Source organism: Panthera uncia, chromosome B1 (genome assembly GCF_023721935.1).
Source record: "Panthera uncia isolate 11264 chromosome B1, Puncia_PCG_1.0, whole genome shotgun sequence".
Classification (NCBI taxonomy): Eukaryota; Metazoa; Chordata; class Mammalia; order Carnivora; family Felidae; genus Panthera; species Panthera uncia.
The window spans coordinates 76,668,684-76,692,425 of record NC_064811.1 but is presented as its reverse complement, the minus strand read 5'-3'; the positions used below and the strand labels follow the sequence as shown (position 1 = coordinate 76,692,425).

The window sequence follows — 23,742 nt, the reverse complement described above, 5'->3', positions numbered from 1 at the left end:
TCCGATTCTGTGTCTCCCTCTCTCTCTGACCCTCCCCCGTTCATGCTCTGTCTCTCTCTGTCCCAAAAATAAATAAAAAATGTTGAAAAAAAAAATAAAAAAAAATAAAAAAATAAAAAGTGGATAATTTATAAAGGGAGCTCATCAACAAAGATGAAGTACAGTAAAGAAAGGAAAAGTGACAATGCTGGAGCCAAATTCAAATTGCACATAAATGGAAAGAGCGGTTACAAAACGGACAATAGAACTGAATGGGCGCCTCTTGGGTGATATATACATGGTCAATAAGTATATGAAAAGATGCTCAACATCATGTCACCAGGGAAAGGCAAATGAAAACAAGGAGATATCACTACCTACCTGTTAGAATAGCAAAAATTCAAAACACTGACAACACCAAATGCTGGCGAGGATGTAAAGCAAAATGAACTTTTATTCACTGCTGACAGGAATGAGAGATGGTAAAGACAACTTAGAATTTGAGTTTCTTACAAAACTAAACCTATTCTTACCATATGATACAGCGATTACACTTTTTGGTCCTTTCCCAAAGGCGTTGAGAACTTAGGTGCATGCAAAAACTTGCTCATGGATGTTTGTGGCAGCTTTATTGGTAACTGCCAAAATTTGGACGCAACCAAAATGCCCTTTGATAGTGAGTTGGATAAGTGAACCATGGCACAACCAAACAAGGGATTATTCAGCACTAAAAAGAAGTGAGCTATCAAGCCATGAAAAGACACGGAGGAAATCTAAGTGCAGATTACTAAGTGAAAGAAGCCAATGTGAAAAGGCTACTGTATGATTCCAGCTATAGGACATTCTGATTCCAACTACAGGCAAAACTGTGGAGCCTGTGATGGTGCAGGGCTAAGGAGGAGGGAAGGTTGAAAAGATGGAATATAATTTTTAGACAGTAAAACTATTCTGTATACTATAATGAATTTGTTAAACTCACAGGATATACAAAACGGAGAGCAATCCCTGATGCAATAGACTTTGGGTGATTATCTTGTGTCAATGTAGGTTCACTGATTGTAACAAATGTACCACTCTGGAATGGGGGTGTTGATGAAAGTGGGGGGGGGGGGGGGAAGGAGAAGGGATATATGGGAAATCTCTACTTACTGTTCAATTTTGCTGTGAACCTAAAGCTCATCTAGAAAATAAAGCCTATTAAAAAAGAAAAAAGAGCAGGCATAGTTTTCAGGAAACTGAAAATGCAATAAAATTTTGGAAGGTGATACAAATTCAGAATTATAATTTGCCAAGGTATAAAAAGAATGCTGTCTTGTAATCATACAAGAAAGTATTATCACTATTCTTGATAACGTTTTTACAAAAGTAATTTTATCAATGTTTCTTTTACTACTAAAATTAATTTTTTCATTTACCTACACATTTATAACCAACGTTTTTAATGTGCTGAGAAAAAAGTTTTAAAGTCATAGAACAACGGTCTTCTCCAATGACTACAATTATTTTGTACAATCTCAACTTGGCAGTCATTTTTATGGCCCCATGCTACCATGGAAAGCAAGAACCACCCATATAAACAAGTGATTTCTAAACAAGTTTTAGAAATCTTGCAAGGAAACATGGATTATCCCTCAGCCAATTTTAAACCATAATTATAGCACTGGAATATCATATTTCAGTTCAATTTACATGTTAATATTATTAAATTTGGCTTGTCTAATCTTAGCATTATCATGTTATATATAGAAACAGACCAATGAAATAGATGGCCTTATACTTGAAATGCAGGACAGGGGAAGGAGAACATGGTTGAAAAGCCAGAAATGAGGAGAGAGTGTAAGGGAATAAAAAGGAAAGGAATGTTCGGCCAAGTATGATCTTGTTTTAAGGTGCTTCTTTCATTACAACAATGTTCTATGAAATAGGAGAAAAGATGTTAAATGCTTTATACATTAAGAATTATACATAAAAACAAAGTGCATTTCCCAAATAACTTGCTTCTTTGAAACACTTTTTTTTTTAAAGCGTTATTTCTTTTGAGAGAGTGCCCATGGGAAGGGCAGAGAGAGAGGAAGAGAGGGAGAATCCTAAGCAGGCTCTGCATGGTCAGTGTGGAGCCTGACGCAGGGCTTCAACCCACAAACCATGAGATCATCCAAAATCAAGACTCAAGACACTCAGCTGGCTGAGCCACCCAGGCACCCTGGGTCACATTTTCTTATCACTAGTGGCTGTTAATAAATAATAACATGTTGGTTTTAAGTGAATCTCATTGCAAAGTACTCTATCCTCTTATCAAGGCAATCTAAAGAAAAAAAATTATCTTTTGCAAAAGAATTTAAATTGATACTCTAGATAATGAAGGTAGTAACTTTTCTTCCCTCTTATGCATGTTCGTTTTCTGCCATAAAATTACATTCTGACAAGCCTTAATTAAAATAGAATTTAGGAAAAAGTGAGAAAAGTGAGAAATACAATGCTTACCTAAAATTATAATAATTCAAAATAAGATAATCAATTTGTTTACACAAATCATAATTCAACTATAAAATGCAACCACAGCAGGTTTCATAAGTAAATATTTCAATCATAGCATCATCATTAACCTTTAGGTCACCATTTTTCACTGAAGGACATTCCATTATCCCATCCTGTCCCCAAGTTAAATGGCTCCTAGGTGAGTGAGCAAGTATGAGAGAATATGAATGAATCAAAGTTGCATACTGTAATCAGACAAAAACACATTTTGGGAAGAAAAGAATCGTAAGAATCATTTCCTTAATTATGGACATTTAAGTGTCTGGCTCAGGGTCAAGTAAATGAAAACCAAATCTCCTGATACTCCAATCTAACCACTATACAGTAATACCAACAATCAGAAACAACAGTAATGTTGTGACAAAAATATCTCCTGGTATAAAGTTACATGTCTCTGGATCAGGAATACAGTTATGAACACACATAAGGCATATGTTTCCTACCTCTTTGTAAGTTGCATTAAAAAATAAAAGTTGAGGGGCGCCTGGGTGGCGCAGTCGGTTAAGCGTCCGACTTCAGCCAGGTCACGATCTCGCGGTCCGTGAGTTCGAGCCCCGCGTCAGGCTCTGGGCTGATGGCTCGGAGCCTGGAGCCTGTTTCCGATTCTGTGTCTCCCTCTCTCTCTGACCCTCCCCCGTTCATGCTCTGTCTCTCTCTGTCCCAAAAAAAAAATAAATAAAAAACGTTGAAAAAAAAAAAAATTTAAAAAAATAAAAAAATAAAAAAAAAATAAAAGTTGCTTCAGTTGGTCAAGATAATATTCCAATAACTATGGCTTCACATGCCCTTTACTGATAATGGATTATGATGTTCACTGACATCAGTCCAATGAACACACTGATGGGAATACATCCTAAGTAATAAATTTCAGTTTATTGAGAAACAGACAATATTAAGCACATATGATCTCATTTGTGCTCCATATTATATTTTTAAGGGTAAAGGGAGAGTTAGAAACTATTAAAAAGGGTGTGAAAATACAACTTATGTTCACGAATGCTTTTATTAAAGATATTATGGATTTAACAGCAAATGAAACAGCCGATCACTAAAGACATATTAACACAGAAAACTTATGAGAAATCCATTTTGAGAGATTTTTAAAAGGTAGTATTTCCAACAATCTAAGTGATTTGGGTCCTGCGATGTAGGAGGTAGTAATAATATTTGCAGATTCCTTCTAGCCCCATTATACTAAAATATACTGAATATATTCAATATACCTTCAAGATTGGGTAAACCTACTCAATCGTGAGTTTCAGAGTCTATAATATCTGAAGACTGCTTTGAGAGCTTCAATACTCTTCTAACTCCAGAGGACTATATTACCTTAGCATCTTAGCAAGTGAGGATGCCTCGAAAAGTATAATCTCCAATAATTACCAAGTCTGTGATTTATAAATAAGTTTATTTATAATGATATTTACATAATAAAAACAAAACACATGAAACTCACAAGTTATACAAAGAAACTGATGTATAATAAAAACAGCAAGATAGACTGACAGGCAAAATTTTAAAGAAAGATTTAATAAAGAGTTAAATATCAAACAGACAACTTTACTTCTTCTAAATTTCACTTTGTCACCCACACTGAATTGGAATTGAACAATGGCTCTCTCTTCAGGAGGTCCTGTACTGGAAATTCTGGAAACTGAGAAGTTATATTTTGAGAAGTGTTTAATGTTAATGACCTATTTCCATGCAGTACCTATCGCTGCCTTAATATGAAGTCACGTTCAGTCTGCTTTGAAGTGAAATAGCCTGCTAATCTGTTCTGCCAGGCTAGACAAATGTTACCCACATTTTGCTGATACGTGGAGACGTGGCAGGAATAAACTACTATTTAGAGAGTAAAGAGAACTGGAGCAGAAGTGACTGGGCAACAGTTTCAAGAGAAGCAAAAGCCAGGAGAGGGAAATCAATGAAAACATGCACAAGAATAGGCAGAGTAATAAGCACAATTAGTGCGGTTGGGAAATGAACAGAAGGAATTAATCCAAGGAGCAAGATAAGGGCTTCTTCAGTTACTATTCACTGGAAAACAACTTAGTGCCTAGCCAAACAAATTTGTTTTAACAGAAGTACTTGGAAGGACCTGGGGGTGTTAGTATATGGAATGCCACCTTTAAATTCAGGTTGAGTTCTTGTTGACAGTGGTGAACATCTGCTTCAAATAGCAATAAAATGAAAGCTATATAATCTATACAGCTGCATCCTTTAAACTAACAAAAAAAGAACTTCAAAGGAGACAAGAAAAATAAGACATAAGCATTGTCAAATAAGGCACATGTAAAAATCTACACACATTATCCAGTGAAAGACAATATATATATATTTGGAGGTAGAAATAATTACAAAAATACTGACATTTCTAAAGCATTAGCATATTTGTTACAAACAATCACCAACTAATCCCCATTCAGAAAACTGTTTTGTAAAATGATTATTCAACATCTTCAGGACTACATTATTTGTGGCTTTTTGTTTGAAATTTCACATGTGAGCATCTGGAGAATTCAGTTAGTGGCAAAAAAGTTGTCCATACTATGAGAAATGTAATATGGAAATTATAAAAAGTTATAAATGTTCATAAACCCCATGGTCATCATAATGTAAATGTCCTTGAGTGCACCAAGTTGATATTTCCTCATCAATTAGGAATTCACAATTCTTAACTTCACAGGCCCATTGACGTTTTTAGTAATGTGGCTATATCTGCTGGCATACTCCCTTCATCACCTGCAGGTCAGAAAGCGGCATTAAAAGTTTCATAAGAATATTTTATGAAATGTATTTTCTCTGATTCTAACTTTGGTGAATGCCTAATTGTTTTTCAAGGCCCCGTTTGTCTCAGTGTCACTCCTTGTTTAAAAACCTTCACAAAGCCCTATGTGTATTTAAGGCTACTTCCTCTGTGCTAACGTTCATGCCAGCACAGCCATCTATAGGCTAGGCTTCTGATTTCACATAAGTAATATCTAAAGATACACAGATATTAATCTGGATGACATTCTATTCATACAGTACACAGTATTTTCTCCTCAGGTTATTTGGTGAAAACCTTCATGTAACAAACTGAAGAGTAGAAACAAAGACAACCAAACAGAATCATCCATCAACACCCTTATTTTCAGTACAAAGATACAATCACTGACTTAGACTTAAAACTGGCACATCTAAACAAAATAGTGAATATGGCATACCAGCTGAAGACTAAAGTGACCATAACTATAAATAACCCTTTCCCAATGTTTTCCCCATATTAAATGAGATTCCAGTATCTAGACACTTACCCAGTTAGTATTCAGGATTTTCTACAGTGGGAAAACATCTTGTGTCAAGGTGGTGTAGAATCTAGTTATCCTTGATTAATTCAATGAGTCACTCAGACTGTTTTTAGATGAACTGATTTATTAGTTTATAGGGACAATGGTATAGCTGTTTTTAGATGAACTGATTAAAGTGACAATGGTATACAACTATTTGTAGATTTTTAGCAATGGATAATTTTAGAAATCAGATATGGCTAAAATGCAGCAAAACTAATCACTTTTCTCTCTCTGTCACACATACACACTCTAGTTATAATCTAAAATTATGAGAGTACTTTTCCCTACTCTTCTCCTTTTAGTAAAAAACATATGCACAGAAAGAAAAACTATTCCATAAACTATCAGGGAGCTCACTGACACCCTTGCTTTGAAACGCATCCACAGACTTAACAATAGCCCATGAAATCTAAATTGAAACTGGTCCCAAATTAAGTGAGCCAAGTAAATAATCAGATCCAGAAGACAGTAAGACAACAAAGTTACAAACATATAAGACAAGACTGTAGAAAATTCAGTATTCTAGGAATTCAGGAAGAGGTAGAAAAAAGCAAAGGGTGAGGAAACTCTTCTAAATTTGAAGATACTAATGATATAATGCAATAAAATGCAATGTACAAACTTTGGATCCTTTTTTTGTTTTTTAAGCCTATAAGAGACTTTAAGGGGGTAAGTGGGAAAAATCCAGATATGGGCAATATATGATAATATTTGGGAATTACTGTTAATTTTTTTGGATGTATAATGGTACTGTGGCAACTGAGAGGAAATGCTGAAATACTCAGAATGAAGTGTCAAGTCTACAACTGACTGTAATGGTTCATGAGTAAAAGAAGCCAGATGAAGCAAAATGTTTACAACTGTTAAACTCACTTATACTATGCTTTCAACATTTTTGCATGAAAATTTCCATAATAAAAGTTTTAAAAGGTAGAAAATTTATTAATATAATCACATTAAGAGGTTAAAGAAAAATCACACACACCCCAAAACCATAATTCTTATTCTAAAGCAGGGGTTCTCTGACTTTAGTTTGGATCAGAAACTCCAACCAGATTATTGAGTTCCAGTCCCAATTTCTGACTGAGTAGGGCTGGAGTTAGGCTTAGGAATTTGCATTTCAAACTGGCAATTTTGCAGGTGATGCTGCTGTGGGTCCAGGGGCACTGCACTCTGAGAATCACTAAGGCAAGCTCTAGAAATACAAAAATCTGACAAGCATTTCTGAGAGGAATCATGGTACTTAATCTTTCATAGTTTCATGGGAAGAGGGGCATACAGATTGTTAACATAAAGCATGGACACAATTATAAATATATTTTTTGTTTACAGTGGAAAAGAACCTTACTGTGAGAGATGAAAAGAAGGGTACATGTACTCTCATTAGGTCAGTGTCAAATTATTTAAATGAAATCAGAAGCAAAATCATAGTTTAGAGAGTAAAGACATTATTGTATCTTTAGCCTACCAAATAAAACACATACTGGGAAAAATGGATACACAAATAGCTAAAGTTCTTTCTTGTTAAAACAAGACAAAGGAAAATTTCCTACAGAAACGAAGAGTGATAATGGGGGAATGATTCTTTAATTCTGAACATCTTAAAGCTAACAGCCTAAAAGCATAGCTGAAATAAGTTGCTATTTTTTTTTTATTTAAAAAAAAAAATTTTTTTTTTAAATGTTTATTTATTTTTGAGACAGAGAGAGACAGAGCATGAACAGGGGAGGGTCAGAGAGAGAGGGAGACACAGAATCTGAAACAGGCTCCAGGCTCTGAGCTGTCAGCACAGAGCCTGATGCGGGGCTCGAACTCACAGACCGTGAGATCATGACCTGAGCCGAAGTCGGCCGCCCAACCGACTGAGCCACCCAGGCGCCCCAATAAGTTGCTATTTTAACAAATACTTGATGTGAAAACACAGGTACAATTTTAGACTAAACAAATTTATGTAAATATAAACAATTTACATGAATTATGACTAGACAAGACCGAAAACACACTGGTCTCACCTGAAATACAATTAAAATGCTATTAAAAAAAAAAAGAAAGAAAGTCCAGGGTACCATACAAAAGAGAACGAACAGAAGAAAAAGACAACAGTGGAGAGAAAGCTGTCAAATTTTGGAAGATGAAGAGCAAATGGAAGAATGGAAGCTGACTTTAGCAAAACAGACAAAGCAAAAACTTAAGTGTGTGCAGGTGGGAAATGCAGGAAGGTTACTTCACATTCACAATCCTTTCCTTGCCTCTCAAAGCTCAAGAACATGGAGGTACTACATGGCTTCTAAAAGATGGGGAATATACAGAGCTAAAACAGGTTGTAGAATAGGACACCTAAAGCCTGTGCAACAGAGCCAGCCATATACAAATGAAGGTTTATTCTTTGGAAAGTTTGAATCTGAAGAATGCTGGACGTGGGGACAGTAGAAGACTGGAACAGCTTCTCCTTTGCTGTAAGAATGCAGTCAGTAGGCTTACTGCATCTGCCACCATCCTCATTTCATAAAAGATTGGAAAGTATGTTTCTGGGGAAATGAACTAGCTCATGAGAAGCAACCTGTATACTTAAAGATAGTTGGAAGTCCAACAATCAAACTGCTGAAACCTCAATTAACTAACTATGATGGTTCTACTTAAAGACTTCTCGTTAGAATAAAATCTACATATCTAGGTATGTGCTAACACTACTAAATGAGAATATTTAATTGTTTTCCTAAATTTGAAAAGATGCCCTAAGAAAACAATCAGGAAAAAATGCTGCCCTGCGGAATCTTGTCTTATGCATTCACTCTATTGCTTTTGCTACATAATCTGAAATCAGCAAGTTGCCACCTCCACACAAAGCCCAGTGATTAACTGTTTAGGTTATAATCGTCACGGTTACTTCTTACTCAAACTTGCTCTAATGCGTGCCCCTCCCCCCCCAACCTGAAGCACCCGGAAATAAATACTACACAGGAAGGAGACATAGTAATTCATCATATGGCTTTCTTGCTCTTAAAACAGATTAAAATATACTGAACTCTTATAATACAGAGTGCCCAGCAAAATACTGGGACATAGTAAATATTCAATGGAAGTTTGCTGAACTGAAATAAACTGTGATCAATATTAGTAATATCCTTATTAGAATAAAATAGCTTACATCCAATTAAATTTAGGTAAGATGTAAATGACTGCATGCTAACTTGTGTTAAAGAAAGAATACGCAGACTTATTTACTTCTATCTACCTAAAAAAAGTGGTCACATGCTTTTTAAAAAGGACAATATGTCACTTTTATGGGGAAACTGGATGACAGAGTGGGAAGGAGTCTTGTTTGCCATTTTGTATCTTTTGAATCTTGAATTATGTGAATGTATTATCTTTTCAAAACTTTAAAATTATTCTTTTCAAAAAGGTCAAGTGAAGAAGGGCTCCCTTAGAGGGTTCTTTGTAGTACCCAACAAACTTCAGTCTGAAATTACTAAATTTTGGGGGCTGCGGGGGAAGAAGAATCTTATTGCACTATAGTTCAGTAAGTAATTACCAGTCAAAATGAAATGTAAATGTTACAGTTCTTAATAAATTAATATTATGTCAGGCATTTTAAATCTTTGGGTTCATATATATTACTTATATAGTAAGTGTATCATAAAACTGTGGATAAAATTACAGATCTAATTTTATTTGGGGGATATCTTGGTGTCAAGAGAGAAGGGATGGAAGAGACAGAATTTCCCAAAATCAAACACTTATATCAGTTCTGGTGAAATAATCTTAGTTATTGTAATACTTCTGAAATGAGTATGCTTATCGTCTACCACGCCATCCCTATACTGTATGCCAGGTAAGGATTCAGGCCATTTTTGCTAATTCCTTGCTACTGCTATTTTTCATACAAATACCGAAGTTTCTGCTTACAAACAACTTACCTTCATCTACTGTGGTCATATCTTGTTCTAGTTTCAATTTCTGTTGGTTAATTTTTAGCATGGATTCTTCAATTGTCCCTTGGCTTATTAATTTTATAACTAGTACTTCTCTAAAGAAAATAGAAGATATGTCCATTGGTTACTTAATATAAAATTTGAATATATATAAACTATATAAAACATCTTAGAGGTAAGAATAATGTGAAGATTGCATAATAAATAGATCCCTAACTTTAAATTTCCTTTTATTCATATTACGTGGGATTAACATTTTCTGAGCGTGTAACTTCTAAACATCCTTTCTTATTGATCCAAGAAGACAGAAAGATATCTGTACTCCAAAAATTACTAGTAAAACTTATTTCAACAAACAGTCTGGGTTCAGAGAGATATTCCATTTTAAAAAGGAACATGCTTTGCTCATCAGGTTCCAATAAATAATTCAGTACGAAAAGTAAGGAAGTATAGAAAAGTAAAAAGATTACACAGGAAGTTTTAGTCCCATAATAGGCACTGATAAATATTTGGTTCATAAATGATTTTATCAATGTCTTTTGGAAACATATACTCCACAGAGAAAATAATGATTACTGGCTACTCACATCTGACAGCAGAGTTGAATTACAGGTATTTTCACCTCCAATGTCAAAATGATCCTTCACCTAAAATATCTACAACTCAGATAATGTGCTTCCTAAAGGATAATAGAGTAGCAACAGTATATATATTATTACGTCTATCTGGCTCTTAAAGGGTCTAACAAAAAAAGCCTTTTCAGTTACTAATATTTTTCAAATGAGCTGAACCATTGATAGTATTTTGTTTTCATCAAAATTGGGGTGGGGTGCGAGGTTATTTTAACTACTAGAAAGTGAATACATGACATAGTGAGATATGTCATATTCAGCGTTGCTGGTATGAAGGCTATCAGCAGCCAGGCTTTGCCGAAAATAAAAAAAAAACTGAAGCAGAATACTGACAGACTATATTCTACTCTTCTATACAAATTAAACAGGCATTTGGTTAAAACTAAATTTCAATTCAAAACACTTACTTAGTCTGGCCTACTCTATGGCATCTATCTTCTGCTTGCTTGTCATTGTAAGGGTTACAGTCAATATCATGAAGTATAACAACATTTGCTGAAGTCAGATTTATTCCTAGGCCACCAGCTTTTGTTGACAGCAGAAATACGAAGATATCCATATCGGTATTAAACTCGTCAATTAGATGAATCCTGTCAGATAAATATATTAGGCTAAATTTCACTAAAATGTACACAATTAAAATTGAAAACAATCACACTACATGGAAAAAAACCGTGAAGATGTAAATACATGCTCCTGGCACTAAAGCACTTTTCCTGCAGTTATTTTACTGAAAGACCTTCTCGATTCACTAACTTCTTTTCCATACCATGTATCTTCCTACTAACTCTCACTTTAATTCAACTATTCAGGTTTGAGTAATCCTAATGGATTATTTTCTCCTTTGTTTAATGACTTCTGGCTTATCTAAATTTTGTGTATGGCTTTTCAATCTCTGGCCTTCGTCAGCTTTAGTCTTCTCAGAAATCTGTCAGCAGCTGCTCTTGATACTTTTGAACCAAGGATCTCAAGATCAAACTAGCAGGGTGTTTGTTCTCTTTTAGGATGACTTCTATCTTTAATGCAGGGAAAAAAAAAACCTGGCTGATAAAAAGCAAACCAAAAGTAATAATGAAGTGTAAACATACTATTAAAAACATTCTTTTTTTGTTTTGAAGACAATCTTTCTAATCTCTGGGTATTAAAAAAATAAACAACCAAACTTACTCAATTACTGTTAAAATACAAAAAGCCCAAGGTTTTAAAACAATCTTGGTTTAATGTAAGGTGCTTCAAGGCTTTGAATGAGTTTTAAAGGGGAAAAAACATTTTAAGGTACACAGTTCCAATTAGATACTGAAATATATTTCTATGCAATTCAGATCAAAAACTTAAAAAAGGAAAATTTCCTTATCTTAACACAATGATTTCAAATAACCACATGAAAGACTCAAAGTAAGACAATTCAAATGCTCTATACACATTTAAAATTCTAGCATTTACTCTTATTTGAAGGTGAAGAGGACAGAGATTTTTCTGAAACTAAAGTGAAGTATACGAACCTTTCAGAAATCTGAGTCTTTCCATCTAATCTGAGGTACCTATGCTGATGATGTTTTAAGAGAACCTCTAAAATATCCAGCATCATGGTAAATTGGCTAAATAATACAACTCTATCACCCTGTGAAAATACATATATGGATTAGATACATGGAAAAATAAAATGATATAAGCATATAATGATCAACTGCTTCTTTAATAAAAATCAAGTAGTCACAGCTAAGGTAAATTTCTTATTATAGATATAACAAGTTTATATATAAATAAATTATCTTAACTTCTGAACTTCAGACTTAAAACATAATTCTTAGTTTTGGTTTTTAAGGACAGTTTATGAAAACAGCTACAAAAGTACTATTTGGATTATGATCTTAAAAATATACACTATTTCACATAGAAACTAGAGTGGTAGTTAACTTCAAAATATCTTCAAAATAATTTAGAGGCAATCATACAAATAACCAATTATGTCATTATGTCATTATGAAATGAAAAGATTACTTTTTAAAAGCAACTCTACTAGCTGCTTTTTTTTTTTTTTCTGAGACTCAACAGAGGAAAAGTAATCAGGAAAACATATCCCCAAATATATCCCCTAAATGGTCAAAGCATTAGTTTCTAGAAAAATGTAGAACAGACACAGGTTACAACTTCAAGAAAGTCAAATAATGTCAGAATTATTTTTAAAAAGTTTATGTAATTGTAAAAATGTAAGAGGAATAGCATTCTTCTTTATTACCTTCTGTTTCAATTCAGACAAGATGCATCCTAAAACTCGGAATTTTCCAGAATCTAAAATCAAGTCCATGTCTAACTGGAAGCTATTAATATGTCGATACTGTTTACAAAGTACATGTAATTCAAAGTCTGTCATAACTTCCATATCTTCAAAGATCAAATCAGGGTTAGCCTCACAATGTGTAGGTTCCTCAAAACAAAACAGAATACACACTTAAAAATGAAGCTAATTTATAATATGATCAGAACACTTGAATAAAATTGTTCACATCTGGTAAAATAGCTAAATATCACATGTCACTGCAACCAATTTAGCAAAGGAAAATATACTCATTTTCTGGGTACAATAAAGAAGGGAAAGCCCTTATTGCTTTAGAGATAACATACTGAAATATTCAGAAATGAAATAAGGTCTACAATTTGGTTCAATATAATCCTAAGGAGGGGTCTAGATGAAATGAGAGCAGTGTCATTCCACATAATAACTGTATAAGAAAATGGGTGAAGGTTATATGGGTAGAGGATTTAATTATACAATTCTCTCTACTCTTACATGTTTAAAATTTTCTATAATATATTTAAAATAATATAAACACATTTAAAACAGCAAATAATGACTTTTAACACCAAGATCTATAAAGAAGAACTATGGGTGGGTGCTAAGGGAGAATGAGGCAAAAACAAAGATTAATTAAAACTATAAACAAGGGGCACCTGGGTGGCTCAGTTGGTTAAGCAACCGACTCTTGATTCTGGCCCAGGTCATGATCTCAGGGTTCATGGGATCAAGCCCTACAATGGACTCTGTGCTGACAGTCTGGAGCTACTTGGGATTCTCTCCTGCCCTCTCTCTCTGTCCCTACCCACCCACCCCCCACTCCATGCATTCTCTCTAAGTAAATATACATTAAAAAAAAATAACCTACAGACAAAATATAGTAAAGAAAAAAATGAAGAAAACAAATGAAGAAAACCAATGCACTATCTAGGACATAAAATCTGAGGGATCTTTTTGGTAAAAAAATAAATAAAGAAGTGCATTATGGAAGTCTCGATTAGGAGCTGGCAGATTTTCTAAAAAGGGCCAGACAGTAAATATCTTAGGTAGGCTCTGTAGGCAAAATGATTTGTTTTGCAACTACTCAACTTTGCACTTGTATAGGCATAATGTTGTTTCACTTTATGTGTTTCATAGATAATGTATTTTTTAACAAACTGAAGGTTTGTGGCAACCCTGTGTTGACCAAGTCTATTGATACCATTTTTCTAAGAATATTTGCTCACTTTGTCTCTCTTGTAAGTCTTCAGATATTTCAAATTTTTTCATTACTGTTATATTTGTTATGATGATCAGTGATTACGACTTGCTGAAAGCTCAGATGACAATAGCATTCTTTTAGCAATAAAATATTTTTTAATTAAGGTATGCACACTTTTTTAGACATTATGCTGTAGCACATTTAGTTGACAACAGTACAGTGTAAACGTAACTTTTATTTTGTTAATTTTTACAAAATTGTTTTTTAACGTTTTTATTTATTTTTGAGAGACACTGAGAGACAGAACATGAGTAGGGGAGGGGCGAATAGAGAGGGAGACAGAGAATCTAAAGCAGGCTGTAGGTTCTGTGCTGTCAGCACAGAGCCCATTGTGGGGCTCGAACTCACCAATCGCAAGATCATGACCTGAGCCGAAGTCGGTCGCTTAACCGACTGAGCCACCCAGACATCCCTAAACATAACTTTTATATTCATGGGGAAACAAAAAAAATTCATCTGCCTTGCTTTATTGTGGTGGTCTGGAATCGAGCCTGCAATATCTCCAAGGTATTGAGGAAGTAGTCACAGACAAAAAAACAGAAACTAAAAGACTTGGTTAAACTTTATTTATAAAAATGGCCCTATGGCCACAGTTTGCTGACTTCTGATACATACTGTCAGTCCTCTTGGGTATTATAGAAGTTCTCCACACTGTCTTTTTAAAAATTATTTTAATGTTTATTTATTTTTGAGAGAGAGACAGAGTGTGAGCGAGGGAAGGGCAGAGAGAGAGAGAGAAACACACACACAGAATCCCAAGCAGGCTTCAGGCTCGGAGTTGTCAGCACAGAGCCCAATGCGGGGCTTGAACTCATGAACTGTGAGAGCATGACCTGAGCCAAAGTTGGATGCCTAACCAACTGAGCCACCCAGGTGCCCCATCTTGACCTTTGTCTTAAAAATAAAAATGCAGGGGCGCCTGGGTGGCTCAGTTGGTTGGGTGGCCGACTTCAGCTCAGGTCATGATCTCACGGCTTGTGAGTTCGAGTCAGGCTCTGTGCTGACAGCTCGGAGCCTGGAGCCTGCTTCCGATTCTGTGTCTCCCTCTCTCTCTGCCCCTTCCCTGCTTGCTCTCTGTCTCTCTCTCTCAAAAATAATAAACAATAAAAAAAAAAAAATGCAGGATGCCTGGGTGGCTCAGCTGGTTAAGCATCCAACTTCGGCTCAGGTCATGATCTCATGGTTTTTGAGTTCAAGCCCTGCACTGGGCTCTCTGCTGTCAGTGCAGAACCTGCTTCGGATCCTCTGTCTTTCCCTCTCTCTGCCCCTTCCCTGTTCATGCTCCCTCTCTAAAATAAACATTAAAAAAAATTTAGGGCACCTGGGTGGCTCAGTTGTTAAGCATCTGACTTCAGCTCAGGTCATGATCTCATGGTTTTTGAGCTCATGCCCTGAATCGGGCAAGCCCCGCTTCTCTCTCTCTCCCTCAGTGTGCCTCATGTGATTCTCTCTCTCTGCCACTTGCTCACTTGCACTCTCTCTCTCAATAAATAAATAAAATACATAAAAATAAACATGCTTTTCTTAAGTATGGGGTCAATATGCTCGTTAGGTTTAATTTAACCTTATGTTGCTAAAGCTTAGTGTTAACATAATGTGAAATCCTTACCTTTAGCATAAGCTGAGACATTTCCTTGAGCTTTTCAGCTGTGTAATATTGGCGATGTAATAAAGGATGATTGGCCATTTTTCTCAACTGCATCATTACATTGCACATCTCTGTATTTTTTTCTGTGATCCAAAGAACATGCATTAAACAAAACCCCAAAACCAGGAAACCCACTTTAGATGCTGTTTCTCTCCTCTCTGCCCCTCCCTCACATATGCATGCTCTCATTCTGTTTCTCAAAAATAAACATTAAAAACAAAAAAACCCACAAAACCCAAGCTGATGTTTGCTGAAATATACCTCAAAGCAAACAAAAAGTTTATTTCTTCAAATTCTAATTTTTAAAAAATGAGCAAATCCCACCATAACATGACTAAACAAAATGTAGCCCCAGTACAGATTATTTTTCACATGAAATTGTGAAAGTCAGATGATACCCATATTATTGATAGATTTTTTTAATCTGTTGAAAAGACCCAAATAGAGTTGCTCCTGTTTTTCTGACATTGCACACAATTCAATTCGATCTTTCTTGGGAGGTAGCTGCTTGAGAACCTGAGAAAGGAAAACAGTTTAAGCAGATCATTCAAATAAAGAAGAAAACAGATTTTTAAAAAGCAATCATAATAAAAAAATACGCAAATAAGAATTACCTCTTCTTTTACTCTTCTGAGAATAAATGGTTTTATAATTTGTTTTGCATGTGCTATTCTCTCTTTTTCATATATACTTTGCTCATCTGCTGATTTCTAAGTAAAAAAAGAACATATCCTTTTAGAAATTACTTATTTAAATGATCACAGTAACAACATTACATAACATGAAAATCATCCTCACTATCATCAGGAGTTATTTTCCACAGAAATGCACTTCATTCTAGATGGAATATCACATGTCAACTCTGGGCTATAATCTACCTCTTCAAGCTCCATATGTATTTTGAGGTTTCATGTATTCTGCTAAGCTAATGAAACTGAACTGTTCTAGGATGGTGTTCAGAATCATTAAGTCATAACTAACGAGTCGTAACAAATGACCAGGTCTCATGAAAGTGTGTGTGTGTGTGTGTGTGTGTGTGTGTGTGTGTTTAACAGGTTGGGAAAAAGAAGAGAAGAGGAAGAGAAAGAGAGATAGGTAGGAAACTTATGTTCTAGGTAGAAAGCTAGTGCCGGGGATGTAAACCATGTGGTCTAAAAGACAGGGATGGTTCCTAATCAAAACCTATTAATTTTGGAGAATTAAAGAAGTGGAATTTTGTTCTAAGAAGTGAAAAAGTCCTTCATATTCTATAATCTGCTTGGCCATCAAGTGGGAGTGAATCCATTAGTGAAAGTTTAAAAGGCCATTAATTTGCAGTGGAAGACCACCATAGGAAATTCTTGGAAAATATGCGAGACTTGGGAGACAGTCAAAAATGTGTATAAACATTGCTGTACTAGAAAATTTAGGAGTCTCTGAAGATTATACTGTACTTTTAAGTTTGCTTATTTATTTTGAGAGAGAGAGAGAGCGAGTGAGCACAAGTGAGCAGGGGAGGGGCAGAGAGAGTGTATCCCAAGAAGGCTTCATACTGTCAGCACAGAGCCTGATGCAGGGCTTGAACCCACAAACCACAAGATCAAGACCTGACCCGAAACGAAGAGTCAGATGCCCAACTGAGCCACCCAGGCAAATCCTGTACTTTTTCTAAGCAACAGGGAGAAAATTAACCAGACTTTCTTTTAAATAGAATTTAAGTGTAACTTTTAGAAATTGTTACTTTTGAATTTTATTTCAAAATATATTTTCCAGTATAGGAATTTTCTGGACATTCTACCTTTGTCCAGTTCTACAGTTTACCTATAAAGAAATGCTCCTAATTTACCTAATTTTAGTAAGGCAAATGCAATCACCAAATTTTCCACACAAATTATGTATCTGAGTTCTCCACTAAACTAAACCTGTCATTTCAGAAAATCAGGATATTAAAACCAAAACTCTTAGACATTAATTACAAAAGTTACCAACTTATTTCCCATTGTATTTTGGCTAACTTCCCAATTCACCCAAGTATAGGGATATCAACTACTTAAACTTAGTTGATAGCACAAATACACTATGAAAACAAGAAAAAAAAAAGACAAAATAGAAAAACGGCCCCCATAAAACACAAAGTGACATACTTGGGAGAAAACAATGAATTTATGCTTACTGTCTTAGAGGAAAACATTCTTCGTATTTCACTGGTGCTACTACTAAACATGTGTGGCATAACGAAATTCAATAGTGACATGAGTTCTAACAGATTATTCTGTACGGGTGTGCCCGTGAGCAGCAAACGGTTATTTGCCTGTGAATGAATGAAAGTAAAATTTAGGTTTTTTTTTTTTTTTTTTTTTTTTAAAGCCAAATCCTTGTCTGCATTTCTCAGTGGGGGAGGAAAAAAATGTTAAGACCATTATTAATAATGTAACATTTTCTGATGAAAGACTAGTAACTGAGAAAAATTATCATCTATTGTGTTTTAAGGTAGAATGTGTAAAAATAATGGTTTCATTTGTAAGTAGGTAACTTATGTCCTCATATCAATCACTTTTATGAGGCAATGAAAGTAGATTATATTTGATATTCATAAAGTTTATCACATAGAACAGGGGTTTGCAAATTGAGGCTCATGAGCCAATAAATATGATTTTTATATTTTTAAAGGGTAGTTAAAAAGCAAAGAAGTGGCAGAAGCTTAATGGCCCACAAGGCATGAAATATTTATTACCTGGACCTTTACAAAAAAAGTTTGTTGACCCCTGATATAAAATACTAAATACATTAAATTATAATTGGAATAATTCACAGAATCCTCTCTTACATTAATTGTCATAAGGTGCTGGTAGCGGATAGAGCCCATATTCTTCAGCATATGGCCCTCATCAAAAATAGCATAATTAAGTTTCAGCCTTCGAAACAGACTACGATCATCAGAACTGCTGATTGCGCAATTATACCTGTCACCAAAAAAAAAAAAAAAAAAAAAAAAAAAAGTCTAAGGTTATACCTTTAAAAGCCTGGACCACAGTGAGATTTAGTGTTTTATAAAATTTTTATTCATGCAATTTTAATAACCAGTAGTTAAAAGATACCACTAGACATAGTTGATGTTCAAATAAATACTGATGCACTTGTATCCAATAATTACTTATATGTAACCAAACTATAGAAGCTGCCATATGTAGTTAAGGAAAATTTAAATGTTACAATTAGACAATATCTACACACCTAGGAAGAAGCCAATTTGGGTATAATTTATATGTAATCTGCAATTTTTATACTTTTTCTCATGAACTGTTATACATTCAGAACAAACAGGGAAAAAAAGGACATGAAATTAAAACATTTGTTAAGTACATAATACTATTGTATTAAAGTAGTAGAGTACATCCAAGAAAAAAGTTAACAGCAGCTACCAGTACTAGACTATCTATGAAAATGAAGTCCATTTTATTTAGAAAAGATGAATTCTGGATGAATTCTTTTAATCATGGCCTCCTACAGAAGTCAGTAGAGAAAATAGTAACTAAATACTGAGAGTTAACATGAAGATTGAAATAACCTATATTTAAAAATGCAATATGAGAGCAGTAACTTCTCTGCTTAATATTTTTTCAATGTTTATTTTTGAGAGAGAGAGACAGAGCATGAGTGAGGGAGGGGCAGAGAGACAGAGACCCAGAATCCAAAGCAGGCTCCAGGCTCTGAGCTGTCAGTACAGAGCCGGATGTGGGGCTCGAGCCCACGTGCTGTGAGATAATGACCTGAGCAGAAGTCGGACGCTTAACTGACAGCCACCCAGGCACCCCTCTGCTAAATATTTACGCTAAAACAGCCAGTACACCAAGTTATGATTAACTTGGTAGAAAGTTATATTTTCCACCGTACTTCTATAAATCAATTTTTTTCATTTAGAGAGTGAGATTTCACTGTATTTATTAATACAAAATTATTAATTGTTAGAGAACAAGAAGCTGGAAGCACCATGAGAATGTCCTGAAGGAAAGCAATAGAACTGCTTTCAGTTCCTTGCTGCTCTGTGCTTTTCCTTCAGGACATTCTCACGGTGCCTCCGGCTTCTTGTTCCCAACAATCAATGATTAATAATTGACATAAGTTAGAAATATTACAAATCATTTGGTGGGATATCTTAAATTTTACTTTAAGTTTAACAGAGTCTTGTAAAACTACACTTTCAATCAAGTGGACAAAGCCTTTTTATAACCATTAACCATCATCTGTTATACTATTAAAAAACTGAAAAATGCCCGAATTCTCAACATAAATCATTCCATTACTTTTGTTGTATAGTTCTTAGCATAAATTTTCCTTCATATTACTACTAAGATATTTTTAAAAATTTGAGGGTTACACAAAATCTTTCCTGCTCAAATATACTTTGTCTCCATACTTACGTGGTCACAATTACATTATATTCTTCGTATTTACTATGGATGTTATATCTAATCTGTTTACGTTCTTCTTGAGAGCCTACAATTTAAAAACACCACACACATATTGGTTACATTTACTGTACTTTACTCTATGTAAGGATTTTAAAGAAGTTTCTAATTAAAGCAAAATGACATTCTTACCATAGTAACAGAGCACCTTTAAAGTGGGGCACCATAAATTAACTTCTCTCAACCAGTTATCTATAAAGCAAAAGAGATATTATTTGTATCTGCTACAACAGGTTATGTGCTACAACAGGTTATATGCAGTGAAATGAATTCTATCCAGAAATTCTTTTGCAAAATAATGATAAAAAAAAAAAAATCAAAGACCCTTCACAATTCTCCTGATGATTAAAATAATTTTGAAGAGGCATAAAATGAAAGGCAGATGGCCAACCATTATATTTATAGGTCATTAATTTCCATTTTAAAGACTTTTTTTGGATTATGTTCATACGTATATTATCTTACTCTAGTCAACATCCAATCAATTAAGAAAGAGTAACTTCAATGGGGATGAACTGTATACTTTCTGATTCTATAAATGTTTAATTATAAATTTAAAAGCACTTATTTCTCTTAAATTACTCATCAAAACAATTTTTTCATTAAAACAATTTTCTAGAAGTATTACAATAGTCAATGATCTTATTGATGGTCCCTGATCCATAATAATTCCATAATAATTCAAAAGGTGAATAACTGACTTGTATTGCAGTTATTTTAAAAGATGTGCAGTATAATCAAACACGCATACTCACACATATACAAAGGGAGAAAAAAATATAAGGTGACCACATAATATTCACCTCTATAAACTAAGAAATCACAGATTTTCTTCTCCCTATACACAACCCTATACAGTCAAGTGTAGTTGTCCACAATATTACAAACCTATAGTTGATGCTGGAACAACGATCAAATGAGGACCTTTATTACCCTCCTGATAAAGGTATGCCAGGAATGCAATGGCTTGAATAGTTTTTCCTAGGCCCTAAAATTAAATGTTTAAAAGACAATATATGAAATTTAAAAACAAAAAATACTGGAAAACACAAAAGGAAAAATAATACTTCTGGTTTTATTTATTTTTGATTCCCCATAATGCAACCATATGAGAGTTCTATATTCTTAGTTCCCAATGACTGATAAAACAGACCATAATGTCCAAATTACACTAAAACTCAGTTTAATGAGCAGGATGTATCCTGCTAGTTAAAATACGACACACATTAATATGGAAGAGCTTTGCAATGCATATAAAGGATATAATTTTGGTAACTATTTATATAAAACAAATATTTAATACATACTAAAGAACAATGTTCCAATGACTAATCAGATCATATGCCTATCCTATCACCCACCAATTTCACTTCTAAGAGTATATTCAAGAAATATGAGGACATACATCCACAAAGACCTTGGGTAAGAATGTTGACAGTAGCCAAACACAGGAAATGACCTAAATGAACTTCAACAGGAAAATGGATACACAAGTTGCAACATATTTATACTATGGACTACCACATACCAATCAAAAACCAAACTACTGATACATATAAGAACATGGATGAATCTCTGTAACTTTATCATGCACCAAATGAACCAGAAATAAACAGTATATACTGAATGGCGCTATTTATATAGAGTTCAAAATTAAAAAAAAATAACCTATGTTTATAGACATCAGAATAGTGGTGGTAATAACTAAAAAGAAGCATGAGGGCATGTTCCTGGGACAATGGAAATGTTGATTTGGGAAGTGGTCACATGGGTGCACACATATGTAAAAAGTCACTAAGTTGAACATTTGTGTATTTTACTGCAAGTAAATTCTATATAAGTGAAGTGGGGTTTATTTTTAGGCTACTGAGCAAGTTTAGCTAAACACTGCCAGCTGTGATAAACTGAACTGCCCTCATTCCTGTGTTGAAGCCCTAATGCCCAATATGACTATATTTGGAAATAGGGTCTTTAAGGAGGTAATTAAGGTTACGTGAGATCACAAGGATGGGGGCCCAATCCCCATTGTCAGAGAAAAAGACACCAGGGATGTGTGAGCAGAGAAAAAGACATGTGAGGACACATCAAGAAGGTGGCCATCTGCAAACAAAGGCTAGAGGCCTTAGGAGAAACCAAATCTGCCAACACCTTGATCTTAGACTTCTAGTCTCCACAGATGTGAGAAATAAATTTCTGTTGTTTAAGCCACCCACTCTTTGGTCTTTTATTATGGGAGCCCTAGCAAACCAGGCAAGACACTAATTTATAGATATTGTGTTTTACAGGTTACAAAAACAGTTTCACATATTATACCTCATTTGATGCCAAATATAATCTTAAGATACAGAAATTACTCATGTTTCATTAATATTGGCTGAGATTAGGCCATTCGGTAAGGATTAGCCCATGAAAAGCAAAGGTTTGGGTTCCAAACCCAGATTTGATTCTCAAGTCCAGCTCTCCACAACTGTAATGTTCTATATTCTATATCTAATTCTATAACTATTTGAAATCCTGCATATATATTGTTTTCTATCAGATAAAGAGCATCTTTGTTATAATGATAATATAATGTATGTGTGGGAATAGTCTTAAAGTACAAAAGATTACTAGAAGCTAACTACAGAATAAGGATCACTGTTAATTTTTATTTTGAAAATGTAATATACACTGTAATACATATGTATTTAATAAGCATTTTCTCCACTGAACAGGACTAATTTTTAATAAACTTTTTAACAGAAGAAGGACATTAAGGTTAAAGGTCAAGTTTCTATGTGACAATACCTGAACTACTGGGTGTAATGAACTTCCTAAGCTCAGCTTCAAGCAAATGTGATGGGGGCGGGGGGGGGGGGGGGGGGGGTAGGGAGCGGTGCACAGAAACTCAGAGACAGCTAACAAAAAATGGCTGAAATGATGTTGCTGATAAATGTGTGGATTTATTTATAAGTCTCTATGAATTTTCAAAGTACTTATAGAAAAGCACATAAAACAAAATCTTAGTATTATACATATGCATATTGTGTATGTACATACAAACACACACCTGCAGAAGAAAATAATCTCAAAAGACATACACCAAAATAGTACTTATTTCAAGGCAGCAGGAGTATGAGGGATCTTGATTATTTTTGGAATTTTTACGTAACGTCTAATTTTTAAAACATATATATTAATTTGATAATCAGAAAGAAAGTAAAGCCCATTTTCATTTTGAGGGGCAATGAGGAGGCCAGAGCTAAGAGAAGTGCTAGAAAATTAGAAGGGGTGACTGGAGTGATAAAATACTGATGTGAGAACAGTTAACTACAGGGGTCAAGGGAAAATTTTACTTTTTAAATGATAGCAAGAAGGCCTTTTAATGATGAATCCTAGAAATAGAGTACTACTTACCATTTCATCTGCCAAAATGCCATTAAGTCCATGTTTATGTACCAATGCCAGCCAATTCAAACCAACCTTCTGATAGGGCTTGAGTGACAAACTGGTAAAGAGAGTTACAAAATATTACAGATTTATACTTCTATACTTTTATACTCCACTAGTTTTATGACATGAGGTTTAAGTTTACAATGCACACAAAAACTGAAATACCTATGTCTAATCTTACCTTTTAACTTACAAGCTATTTACACTTAGTTAAGAAAAAAGAGCCCCAAACACAATGCATTTT

At 34.5% G+C, this 23,742-nt stretch overlaps 1 protein-coding gene across 5 annotated transcripts in view; it reads right to left on the bottom strand.

Moving 5' to 3' along the window:
* Window positions 1-3,908: 3,908 nt before the first annotated feature.
* Window positions 3,909-23,742, bottom strand: part of SMARCAD1 (SWI/SNF-related, matrix-associated actin-dependent regulator of chromatin, subfamily a, containing DEAD/H box 1) — a 78,040-nt gene continuing 58,206 nt past the window's right edge. For all 5 annotated transcript variants that reach the window (XM_049630881.1, XM_049630882.1, XM_049630883.1 and 2 more), the window contains exons 11-24: window positions 23,463-23,553; window positions 20,955-21,054; window positions 20,199-20,258; window positions 20,019-20,094; window positions 18,425-18,560; window positions 17,771-17,908; window positions 16,233-16,328; window positions 16,017-16,134; window positions 15,580-15,701; window positions 12,653-12,841; window positions 11,916-12,034; window positions 10,821-11,003; window positions 9,767-9,876; window positions 3,909-5,259 (exon numbers count right to left, since the gene is read on the bottom strand). In XM_049630881.1, coding sequence (XP_049486838.1) covers window positions 5,198-5,259; window positions 9,767-9,876; window positions 10,821-11,003; window positions 11,916-12,034; window positions 12,653-12,841; window positions 15,580-15,701; window positions 16,017-16,134; window positions 16,233-16,328; window positions 17,771-17,908; window positions 18,425-18,560; window positions 20,019-20,094; window positions 20,199-20,258; window positions 20,955-21,054; window positions 23,463-23,553 — 1,600 coding nt within the window. In that variant the 3' untranslated portion in view covers window positions 3,909-5,197. The remainder of the gene's footprint in view (window positions 5,260-9,766; window positions 9,877-10,820; window positions 11,004-11,915; window positions 12,035-12,652; window positions 12,842-15,579; window positions 15,702-16,016; window positions 16,135-16,232; window positions 16,329-17,770; window positions 17,909-18,424; window positions 18,561-20,018; window positions 20,095-20,198; window positions 20,259-20,954; window positions 21,055-23,462; window positions 23,554-23,742) is intronic.